The sequence below is a fragment of the Eubalaena glacialis genome, chromosome 1 (assembly GCF_028564815.1).
Source record: "Eubalaena glacialis isolate mEubGla1 chromosome 1, mEubGla1.1.hap2.+ XY, whole genome shotgun sequence".
NCBI lineage: Eukaryota > Metazoa > Chordata > Mammalia > Artiodactyla > Balaenidae > Eubalaena > Eubalaena glacialis.
In genome coordinates this window covers 42,774,554-42,786,853 of record NC_083716.1, presented here as the reverse complement: position 1 = coordinate 42,786,853, position 12,300 = coordinate 42,774,554, and the positions used below count along the sequence as shown (strand labels likewise).

At 36.3% G+C, this 12,300-nt stretch overlaps 1 protein-coding gene across 17 annotated transcripts in view; it reads left to right on the top strand.

Moving 5' to 3' along the window:
- Window positions 1-12,300, top strand: part of PCDH15 (protocadherin related 15) — a 712,410-nt gene that overhangs the window by 322,530 nt on the left and 377,580 nt on the right. For all 17 annotated transcript variants that reach the window (XM_061195806.1, XM_061195799.1, XM_061195791.1 and 14 more), the window contains one exon: window positions 11,759-11,929. In XM_061195806.1, coding sequence (XP_061051789.1) covers window positions 11,759-11,929 — 171 coding nt within the window. The remainder of the gene's footprint in view (window positions 1-11,758; window positions 11,930-12,300) is intronic.

Sequence of the window (12,300 nt, the reverse complement as noted above, 5' to 3'; positions counted from 1 at the left end):
AGAGGTGTTTTATTTCTCTAACATTTTCATAGTTGAAATATTTGCAGTTTTATAAAAATGTGCTTTGTAAAAAGAGTGGATTGTGACAATGAGTTAGTTGTCTCTGAGCTACTTATAAAACTAACTTTCTTTGAAATTCTACTAGGCACAGATCTCTTTTTCTGAAACAAATAAACAAAAAAGTAATTCTTCCTTACAGTATATTGATGAAATTTTCTACTTATTTATTAAATAATTAATTTTAAAAAATGCATGTCTTTGATATGTCAGATATCATGTTATAATATTGTATTGTGATGTTATGAGACCAGGTGATTGGAGGCTTTGAATAAAGATGCTAAGTATTCAGTGATTCAGTGACAAGGTCAATACCACTTCCTTATGAGGCGTTGAGAGAATGTTCCAGCTAGGTCAAATCTCACACTCTGATGCATATTCCTTGTGGCTCTTTTGAGTCTATGTTGTAGTTATCTCTGTGCTTTTAAATTCCTGCATGTCAGTTTTTATACTGGATTATTCTTTGTATCACCTGCAATTACTTGCATAACTATACTCACAATGGTTATGGAAGCTAAATAAAGTTTTCATATAATTAAATGTTTAATGTTAGCAAATATATCAATGATATGTGAAATAATAATGCACATTGAGAAAATACAAATGAAACAGTCAAACTTGGTTAACTTTGAAAGAGATACATTCTTGCTTGCCAGTTACAGTCACAGTTTCCTAAATTAATGATATCTTATTTTTAAATGTCTAAAATTTTAAAGTGTTACCTTATTTTTAAAATGATAGAAAAGAAATGAGGAAGGAAAATAGAAGAGGAGAAGGAAGGATTTGGGGGATTAGTTTTTGATATGTACTGGATTTTCACATAGCAATGAATGCAAATGTAAATTTAATGAAATCATATAAAATATTTATGTAAATAATTATGTTTTATTTATACCACTCCCAATTTAAAATGTTATTTCCTTTATTCAGAAGAGTTGTGAGCAGCAGCATTATACTAGAAAGAGCAAAATATTCCTTTCTTTTCGGTTTTTATTAATTGTCAGGGGCTTTGTTTTAGACAATATTTTAAGATCAAATTTGGTTCTGAACTGGAAAAAGAGCATCATGGATTAACAACACCTTCCAGAGGCTTGCAAGTTAGGAATGTGCATGAGGCCTATTTTCATATTTCATTGTAACATGTTATATTTATTGGTGGCAAATTCTGGGGAATCTCCATGTACACATAAACCATGTTGGTAGTTTTTGTTACTATATCTCTGCTCCTAGTAGTGAAGGGGAGCAGAATGTGTCACCCTAAAATATGCCTCTTTAGCATGCTGACAAAAAAATTAATCAATCGATCTACGAAAGTTATGGAAAATTTTATTTGAGCCAAACTGAGGATTATAACTCAGGAACAACCTCTCAGAGACCTTGCAGAACTGTTCTGCCCATTAGAGGTCAAAGCACAGTTATATAGGTTTTTGAGACAGAGGGCTGTACATTAAATGACATATTTTACACAGTTTACACAACCTAGATCTACAGGTACAAAGAGTAGTGGGTCATGGGTCATCATGACTCCTTACAAGATTAAGAAGGAAGGTTATCTCCTAAGGAGTTGTGACCATTGATGGGATTAGAAGGAATATTTTTTCCTAAGGAGGTCTGAATAATGCAGATGTGCAATACACACTAAAGGGGAGGGAATTATCTCATCTTGCCATAAATTATGAATTTTATTTCAGCAAGCATAAGAATTATTTTAGGCTAAGTAATAAAAAACAAAAAACCAAAACAAACAAAAAATCCCAGCAGACAGAAAAGAAGCTCTGAAAACCAGTAGAAGCAATTTACATTTACAAGGGACATCTCCAATTATAAGGGTGTCTTTCTGTCTGTACCAGGAAGACAAGGATGGCTAAATCTCTAGAAACTCTTATCAATGGAGAAGGCTTAGATTTAAATCTGCATAACAAACATACCTTTTGTTTACTGTGCTTTGACTAAAAATTTGGCTTTCCCCTCCCAACATGTTTTGTCTTTAGCTGAAGATGGTATTCAAGGTGGTGATTTGGGCCATTTTGGGGAGTTACTCAGTTTTCCTGGTTATCTCCCCTGTATACAGGAAGTATACATGTTATTAAACTGTTTGTTTTACTCCTGTTAATCTGTCTTTTACTACTGAGGGGTTTTATCTAAGAACCTAAAAGGGTAGAGGAAAATTATTTTTTCCCCTCCACAGTAGGTTATCTGATCTTTTTTGTTTGTTTGTTTCCACTTAAAAATTCACATTTTATAGATCAACACTTTGTAAGCAATTTCTTTTCCCAGTATAAGACAAAAGATTATATTGTGTATTTTGGTAAATATGCACCCTCTCTAATGCAATTGTATCCATTTTATGGAGTGGCAACAATAACCGAAAGAAGCAGAGAATAGTGATAGATTTGTTGCTGACAAACTGAGAGACTTAGGATAGAAAACATTCTACTTTGTCTATTACAGTGACTTGGTTGTAACAAATGAGAGGTAAGGTTGAGTGACATGCAAGTACAGAAATACTGCTTCTGGGATATTACAAACTTTTTTGCCACATCTGTTAGGTAGGTAGTCAGACTTGAGAGGGTCCCATCCCATCCTGGATGGGGTCTTCTTTCCCTCCCCATGTGGACGCTGGTAATCAGAGCATGCCCAGAGATCTTCCCTCTTCTAGTCAAGGACCATCGCTAAGTTTCCAGCCATATCAGGACCAAGCAAGATAAACCTGCCAGCACAGGTTGTCACAGGTGCACCAAGACCTAAAAGGTGACTCAAGGTAATCCAGGGTTCACTGTGCCATATTTGTAATAAATTAGTATTGTGGTTTTTGCCGCCCCCCCACCCCCGTGGGTTTTGCTTGGGTGCTTATGGGTAAGCACCTGCACACTAGGAGAAAAGTTATATAACTTAAAGCTGTCAATCAACTTGTCAGGCAAATGATGCAGGACACAGGAGGGACCACCACTCTAAAAATCCCAACCCTGCCCCATTGCGAGACTGCTTCTGGTTTCCAGACAGCCCACTCTCATCCTTTCTCAGGAGTGTACTTTCGCTCTGCTTAATAAAACTCTTGCTACTTAAAACTGCTCTATGCCTCTAGACTGAATTGTTTCTCTTGAGAAGGGCAAGAACTGAGGAAATCGCCATTCTGCCAGTGACACATCCAATATCACATAAAATGGTATGCATTCAATATTTTTCTTAAACTTTAGATTGATGCAGTCTTTTTAAAAAAGTACATCCTAAGCAGTTGTAGGGGTGGGAAATTTTTCCCTTCTACCCTTCTAGATTCTTTGGCTGGTCTAATAATCACATTGATATAAAACAGATTAACAGAAGAAACACAAACAAAAGTTTCATCACATATATACCTTCTGTATACATGGGAGAGACTCAGGAAAATAGGGTGACTTTCCTCCAAAATGGCAGAAGCCCTCACCTTAATTATCATCTTCAGCTAAACACAAAAGAAGATGTTGAGGGTAGAAGGTCAGTTATGGGAGGTTACCTGGAAGAGCTCCTTAAACAAGGGTAAAGTTGATATGAAGATTTAAATTGTTGCCATCTGCATGATAAGTTTCTAGAGATAAGTTCATCTCCCTCTTCCTGGTACAGCCAGAGAGAAACCTTTACAAATGGAGATTTCCCTAGTACATGTAAATGACTCATACAAAATGGTAGCTTTTACGCAGTTTTCAAAGCTTCTTCTGTGTCTGCAGTTTATTAAAAATAATCAGCCTGAAATAATACTATGCCAAAGAGACATATTTGGGGGTGGTAAATTCTGCTCCCCTACACAATCATAATCTTAAGATAGTACGTTTGATGAACCAGTTGTGTTTTCTAAAAAATTTATGTTAAATTAAGAGTCTTCTATATATACTCAATTCATACATTTAAAGTATAATTTTAAAAATTTATTTGTGGACCACCAAAATTGTCTCATGTGTCATTTGCTACTCCTACTATACTTTCAACTGTACTAGATATAATAAACAGACATGGAAAATTTAGAACAATTAAAGAAGGATTTAAAAAAAAAATCTTTATACCCTATAAATTTAACCAATCAGGGGAATTCCCTGGCAGTCCAGGGGTTAAGACTCTGTGCTCTCACTGCCCAGAGCCCGGGATCAATCCCTGGTCAGGGAACTAAGATCCCACAAGCTGTGCATTGAGGCCAAAAATAAATAAATAAATAATAAAGTAAAATAGAATAGAATAGAATAAAATAAAATAAAAGTTAACCAATCATAATTATCAGTGTAATCTTGATTATGTTTATTCCCTTCTTGAGAAGGAAAAATGTTTTTCTCTGCCCTCTTAGATTTACTAATTGGCGACTTTCAAATTAAACTGACCAAAAACTAAACAAAACAAAACAAAACAAAAACCCCAAAAACAGTTTAACAGGAGAAAGAATAAAATATTTCATTAAGTATTTTAGAAAGAATAAAGTATATGCGTATGAGAGCAAACAAAAGAAGTTGCTCCGTGAGCAGCTAAAGATGAGGGTTTATATAGCTCACTTCATGCGCAAGGAGGGAGAAAATACTTCTTTGGGAACAAGGAGCGGGTTTCTAGGGAGAGTAAACAGGAGACAAAGAAAGTTTGTGGTAATGTGTGTTTATGTAGATGCTAGTGTTTTTCTTCTTCTTCTTCTTTTTTTTTTTTCTCCTTTTCTCATGGCTATAAAACTCTCCCCGGGAAGAGATTCATGGCAGCTTCACTTGCGAAAGTTTCTGCTTTTAATAAGATAAGGGAAACTCCGAAAAGACTTCTTTCTGTGTATGTTCAATCTCTAATGTCTTTAATTTAAAATAATTTGTATATGAACTCTGAGGGTCTAGTGAATCCCCACACTTTGGAAATTTAAACTTTTTTCCCATGTTTTGACCACAGTCTGTCTTATAATGGATCTAAACATCAAAGAATACTAGAGTTGTTGCCAAACTCAGGTACTGCTGCTCGCCACTTGAAAGCTAATACTCAAGAGGCAATTGTTGGTTGAAAAGGAAAGGTTGCTTTATTCAGGAGGCTGGCAACCTGGAGAAGGTGGACTCGTGTCCAAGAACCAAATCTAAAGGTTCTGCTTGACCATGAAAGTTTTTAAAGGGGGAAAGGGGAAGTTAATCACATGAATCATTTGGGGAGGGGGCGGTCAGAGTCTTTGTTATCTTCCACTGTGTGCAGACTTCCTTCTGATTGGTTGGTGGTGAGGTAACGGGGCAGTGTTTCAGGAATCTTATACTCACCCTGAAGTTACCATCCTCCACCTGGGTGGGGGCCTTAGTTCCTGCAGAAGAACTCAAAGATATGTTTACATATATTCCTTGAGGAGGAACCAGGGTCCTGCTTTATCACCGCAGGATTGTTTCTTTTTTTCTATTTTTTTATTTATTCATCAAGCCAATTTTTACTGACTTATTTTTTCTTTTTTTAATTTTTGAATTTTATTTTATTTATTTTCTTATACAGGAGGTTCTTATTAGTCATCAATTTTATACACATCAGTGTATACATGTCAATCCCAATTGCCCAATTCATCACACCACCATCCCCACCCCCCTGTGGCTTTCCCCCTTTGGTGTCCATACGTTTGTCCTCTACATCTGTGTCTCAACTTCTGCCCTGCAAACCAGTTCATCTGTACCATTTTTCTAGGTTCCAGATACATGTGTTAATATATGATATTTGTTTTTCTCTTTCTGACTTACTGCACTCTGTATGACAGTCTCTAGATCTATCCATGTCTCAACAAATGACCCAAATTCGTTCCGTTTTATGGCTGAGTAATATTCCATTGTATATATGTACCACATCTTCTTTATCCATTCGTCTGTTGATGGGCATTTAGGTTGCTTCCATGACCTGGCTATTGCAAATAGTGCTGCAATGAATGTTGGGGTGCATGTGTCCTTTTGAATTGTGGTTTTTTCTGTGTATACGCCCAGTAGTGGGATTGCTGGGTCATATGGTAATTCTCTTTTTAGTTTTTTAAGGAACCTCCATACTGTTCTCCATAGTGGCTGTATCAATTTACATTCCCACCAACAATGCAAGAGGGTTCCCTTTTCTCCACACCCTCACCAGCATTTGTTGTTTGTAGATTTTATGATGAAGCCCATTCTAACTGGTGTGAGGTGATACCTCATTGTAGTTTTGATTTGCATTTCTCTAATAATTACTGATGTTGAGTAGCTTTTCATGTGATTCTTGGCCACCTGTATGTCTTCTTTGGAGAAATGTCTATTTAGGTCTTTTGTCCATTTTTGGATTGGGTTGTTTGTTTTTTTCATATTGAGCTGCATGAGCTGTTTATATATTTTGGAGATTAATCCTTTGTCCATTGATTTGTTTGCAAATATTTTCTCCCATTCTGAGGGTTGTCTTTTCGTCTTGCTTATGGTTTCCTTTGCTGTGCAAAAGCTTTGAAGTTTCATTAGGTCCCATTTGTTTATTTTTGTTTTTATTTCCATTACTCTAGGAGGTGAATCAAAAAAGATCTTGCTGTGATTTACGTCAAAGAGTGTTCTTCCTATGTTTCCTCTATGAGTTTTATAGTGCCTGGCCTTACATTTAGGTCTTGAATCCATTTTGAGTTTATTTTTGTGTATGGTGTTAAGGAGTGTTCTAATTTCATTCTTTTACATGTAGCTGTCCAGTTTTCCCAGCACCACTTATTGAAGACACTGTCTATTCTCCATTGTATGTCCTTGCATCCTTTGTCATAGATTAGTTGACCATAGGTGCGTGGGTTTACCTCTGGGCTTTCTATCTTGTTCCATTGATCTATGTTTCTGTTTTTGTGTCAGTACCATGTTGTCTTGATTACTATAGCTTTGTAGTATAGTCTGAAGTCAGGGAGTCTGATTCCTCCAGCTCCATTTTTTTCCCTCAAGACTGCTTTGGCTATTCGGGATCTTTTGTGTCTCCATACAAATTTTAAGATTTTTTGTTCTAGTTACGTTAAAAAATGCCATTGGTAATTTGATAGGGATTGCATTGAATCTGTAGATTGCTTTTGGTAGTATAGTCATTTTCACAATATTGATTCTTCCAATCCAAGAACATGGTATATCTCTACATCTGTTGGTATCATCTTTAATTTCTTTCATCAGTGTCTTATAGTTTTCTGCATACAGGTCTTTTGTCTCCCTAGGTAGGTTTATTCCTAGGTATTTTATTCTTTTTCTTGCAATGGTAAATGGGAGTGTTTCCTAAATTTCTCTTTCAGATTTTTCATCATAAGTGTATAGGAATGCAAGAGATTTCTGTGCGTCAATTTTGTATCTTGCGATTTTACCAAATTCATTGATTAGCTCTACTAGTTTTCTGGTGGCATTTTTATGATTCTCTATGTATACTATCATGTCATCTGCAAACAGTGACAGTTTTACTTCTTCTTTTCCAATTTGTATTCCTTTTATTTCTTTTTCTTCTCTGATTGCCGAAGCTAGGGCTTCCAAACCTATGTTGAATAATAGTGGTGAGAGTTGATATCCTTGTCTTGTTCCTGATCTTAGAGGAAATGCTTTCAGTTTTTCACCATTGAGAATGATGTTTGCTGTGGGTTTGTCATATATGGCCTTTATTATATTGAAGTAGGTTCCCTCTGTGCCCACTTTCTGGAAAGTTTTTATCATAAATAGGTATTGAATTTTGTCAAAAGCTTTTTCTGCATCTATTGAGATGATCATATGGTTTTTCTTCTTCAATTTGTTAATATGGTGTATCACATTGATTGATTTGCATATATTGAAGAATCCTTGCATCCCTGGGATAAATCCCACTTGATCAGGGTGTATGATCCTTTTAATATGTTGTTGGATTCTGTTTGCTAGTATTTTGTTGAGGATATTTGCATCTATATTCATCAGTGATATTGGTCTGTAGTTTTCTTTTTTTGTAGTATCTTTGTGTGGGTTTGGTATCAGGGTGATGGTGGCCTCATAGAATGAGTTTGGGAGTGTTCCTTCCTCTGCAGTTTTTTGGAAGAGTTTGAGAAGGTTGGGTGTTAGCTCTTCTTGAAATGTTTGATAGAATTCACCTGTGAAGCCATCTGGTCCTGGACTTTTGTTTGTTGGAAGATTTTTAATCACAGTTTCAATTTCATTACTTGTGATTCATCTGTTCGTATTTTCTATTTCTTCCTGGTTCAGTCTTGGAAGGTTATACCTTTCTAAGAATTTGTCCATTTCTTCCAGGTTGTCCATTTTATTGGCATAGAGTTGCTTGTACTCGTCTCTTAGCATGGTTTGTATTTCTGCGGTGCATGTTGTAAGTTCTCCTTTTTCATTTCTAATTTTATTGATTTGAGTCCTCTCCCTCTTTTTCTTGATGAGTCTGACTAATGGTTTATCAATTTTGTTTATCTTCTCAAAGAACCACCTTATAGTTTTATTGATCTTTGCTATTGTTTTCTTTGTTTCTATTTCATTTATTTCTGCTCTGATCTTTATGATTTCTTTCCTTCTGCTAACTTTGGGTTTTGTTTGTTCTTCTTTCTCTAGTTCCTTTAGGTGTAAGGTTAGATTGATTATTTGAGATTTTTCTTGTTTCTTGAGATAGGCTTGTATAGCTATACACTTCCCTCTTAGAACTGCTTTTGCTGCATCCAGTAGGTTTTGGATCATCGTGTTTTCATTGTCATTTGTCTCTAGGTATTTTTTGATTTCCTCTTTGATTTCTTCAGTGATCTCTTGGTTATTTAGTAAGGTATTGTTTAGCCTCCATGTGTTTGCGTTTTTTACGGTTTTTTCCCTGTTATTCATTTCTAATCTCATAGCATTGTGGTCAGAAAAGATGCTTGATATGATTTCAGTTTTCTTAAATTTACTGAGGCTTGATTTGTGACCCAAGATGTGATCTATCCTGGAGAATGTTCGATGCGCACTTGAGAAGAAAGTGTAATCTGCTGTTATTAGATGGAATGTCCTATAAATATCAATTAAATCTATCTGGTCTATTTTGTCATTTAAAGCTTGTGTTTCCTTATTTATTTTCATTTTGGATGATCTGTCCATTGGTATAAGTGAGGTGTTAAAGTCCCCCACTATTATTGTGTTACTGTCGATTTCCTCTTTTACAGCTGTTAGCAGTTGCCTTATGTATTGAGGTGCTCCTTTGTTGGGTGCATATATATTTATAATTGTTATATCTTCTTCTTGGATTGATCCCTTGATCATTACCTAGTGTCCTTCCTTGTCTCTTGTAACATTCTTTATTTTAAAATCTCTTTTATCTGATATGAGTATTGCTACTCCAGCTTTCTTTTGATTTCCATTTGCATGGAATATCTTTTTCCATCCCCTCACTTTCAGTTTGTATGTGTCCCTAGGTCAGAAGTGGGTCTCTTGTAGACAGCATATATATGGGTCTTGTTTTTGTATGCATTCAGCAAGCCTGTGTCTTTTGGTTGGAGCATTTAACCCATTCACGTTTAAGGTAATTATATATATGTATGTTCCTATGACCATTTTCTTAATTGTTTTGGGTTTGCTTTTGTAGGTCCTTTTCTTCTCTTGTGTTTCCCACTTAGAGAAGTTCCTTTAGCATTTGTTGTAGAGCTGGTTTGGTGGTGCTGAATTCGCTTAGCTTTTGCTTGTCTGTAAAGCTTTTGATTTCTCCATCGAATCTGAATGAGATCCTTGCCGGGTAGAGTAATCTTCATTGTAGGTTCTTCCCTTTCATCACTTTAAGTATATCATGCCACTCCCTACTGGCTTGTAGAGTTTCTGCTGAGAAATCAGCTGTTAACCTTATGGGAGTTCCCTTGTATGTTATTTGTCGTCTTTCCCTTGCTGCTTTCAGTAATTTTTCTTTGTCTTTAATTTTTGCCAATTTTATTACTATGTGTCTCAGCGTGTTTCTCCTTGGGTTTATCCTGTATGGGACTCACTGCGTTTCCTGGACTTGGGTGGCTATTTCCTTTCCCATGTTAGGGAAGTTTTCAACTATAATCTCTTCAAATATATTTTCAGGTCCTTTCTCTCTCTCTTCTCCTTCTGGGACCCCTATAATGCGAATGTTGTTGTGTTTAATGTTGTCCCAGAGGTCTCTTAGGCTGTCTTCATTTCTTTTCATTCTGTTTTCTTTATTCTGTTCCACAGCAGTGAATTCCACCATTCTGTCTTCCAGGTCACTTATCTGTTCTTCTCCCTCAGTTATTCTGCTATTGATTCCTTCTAGCATGGTTTTCATTTCAGTTATTGTATTTTTCGTCTCTGTTTGTTCTTTAATTCTTTTAGGTCTTTGTTAAACATTTCTTGCATCTTCTCCATTTTTCCCTTCATTCTTTTTCCAAGGTCCTGGATCATCTTCACTATCATCATTCTGAATTCTTTTTCTGGGAGGTTGCCTATCTCCACTTCATTTAGTTGTTTTTCTGGGGTTTTATCTTGTTCCTTCATCTGGTACATAGCCCTCTGCCTTTTCATCTTGTCTATCTTTCTGTGAATGTGATTTTTTTCCACAGGCTGCAGGATTGTAGTTCTTCTTGCTTCTACTCGCAGGATTGTTTCTTGATTGCTCCTCCTTTGTTTCTGCATTCCCTCACTTTCCTGGTTAACAACTGTTTGAATCTGCCCTTTGGAACTAAGTGAAGGTCAAGGAGGCTGGATGAAACCTACAAACAAGAAATGGGGAACACGGAAAGGATTTGTACCTGGGAGGGCCCTACAGGGTCCTGCTTTGTTTCAGAGTCACATAGTTATTGCATTACAGAAAGGTTGCACTTGCAAAATTCCATCAATAGAGATTTCTGGTTTCTGAGATCTTGCCTTAGAACACTTCTTTACAACCAGTAAAAATAGAAAAACAAAACAAAACCAAAAAACAGGAAAAAATAAAAAGCTGTGCTCTCTTGGCAATATTGTGGCTAGTGGAAAAGAGAAAAAGTGGAAACATAATTCCCTTTACTGTTACAAGGGCACTCTTCTCAGAAATTGTAGCTTTTTAGAGTCCCAAAGTATGAAGAAATAAAACAATTCTCATTTAGAAACTTGGAAACAGGTTATTTTAGTGATGCCAGCAGGCTACATGGAGACAAGGAAGGCTCTCAAAATACTTTGTAATAGGCAATCTTATGTGAGACAAACAAAAGCATTTCTCCAATAAGAGTATAGCAGATCTGGTGGGTTTTCTTTCTTTTATTTACCCCTTCATTTTTTTTTTTTCTTTCTTTTTTTTCCCCAAATAACCAATATTTATCTCATAAACTTAAATTTGTTGAAGCATTATCAAAAACAAAAAAAAAAATGCTGGGGTAGGGGAAGGAGTGAAGGAATCAAGAGTCATCTTTGTTTGTTAACTGGCCTTCTCAAAGAAAAGTAAAGATTCCTGTATCTTCATGATGGGAGATAGTTTCACAACTTGGAGAAAGCCTTCTATGGAAGTTAGGCTCCTACCCTCCCACAGGCACTGGGAGATAGAAGCTCTATCTTCCTTGATTAATTATTACATTTCAATGGGATGATTCCTAGGTCCTGGAGAAAGAGTCCTGGGTTATAAAACTGGCAAAAGTTTGAGCTGGGAGAAGGTTGACATCTCAAAGCTGTGGAGAAAGTATTTACAATTGGAAGTTTTCTAAAGTAAATGCTCTGAGAAAAGTAAGGTCAGATGCCTACACTCTGGAAGAAACCTGTCTACAGTTTAGTCAAGCTAGAGGGATCATTGCATCCATCTCGTGTTCTTTTTCTTTTTTCCTCTCTCACAGGACCGTGCACAAAACCTGAATGAACGGCGAACCACTACCACCACCCTCACAGTGGATGTTCTAGATGGAGATGACCTGGGTCCAATGTTTCTTCCTTGTGTCCTTGTGCCAAACACTCATGACTGTCGCCCACTCACCTATCAAGCTGCCATACCTGAGTTGAGAACTCCGGTAAGCATACTCCCATCTTTTCTTCTTCACTTCCACCTCTCTAACCCCAGTGGGATCCTGTTCAAGTGTTTTGAACACATATTTAGTGAAAATAGCAAACTTCACTAGATTGGTATTGAAAAATATGTATGTCCAAAACCATTTTGAGACAGTATGGGTAAATTTTTGGTCATAATGCATAATTACATCATTTACAAAGTTGAAAGTATGTCATGAAGCAACAGCCCCTTTGACTCTGATTATTTTATTTTTTTTCGATGTGTAAAGCATAACAAATTTCAGTTGCCAACATGTACTGGGAAACCCCAAGAAATGACTCCAGCATTTCCTTAAATTCACATGTAAACATGCAGCCCTAAGTTAGAGGACAC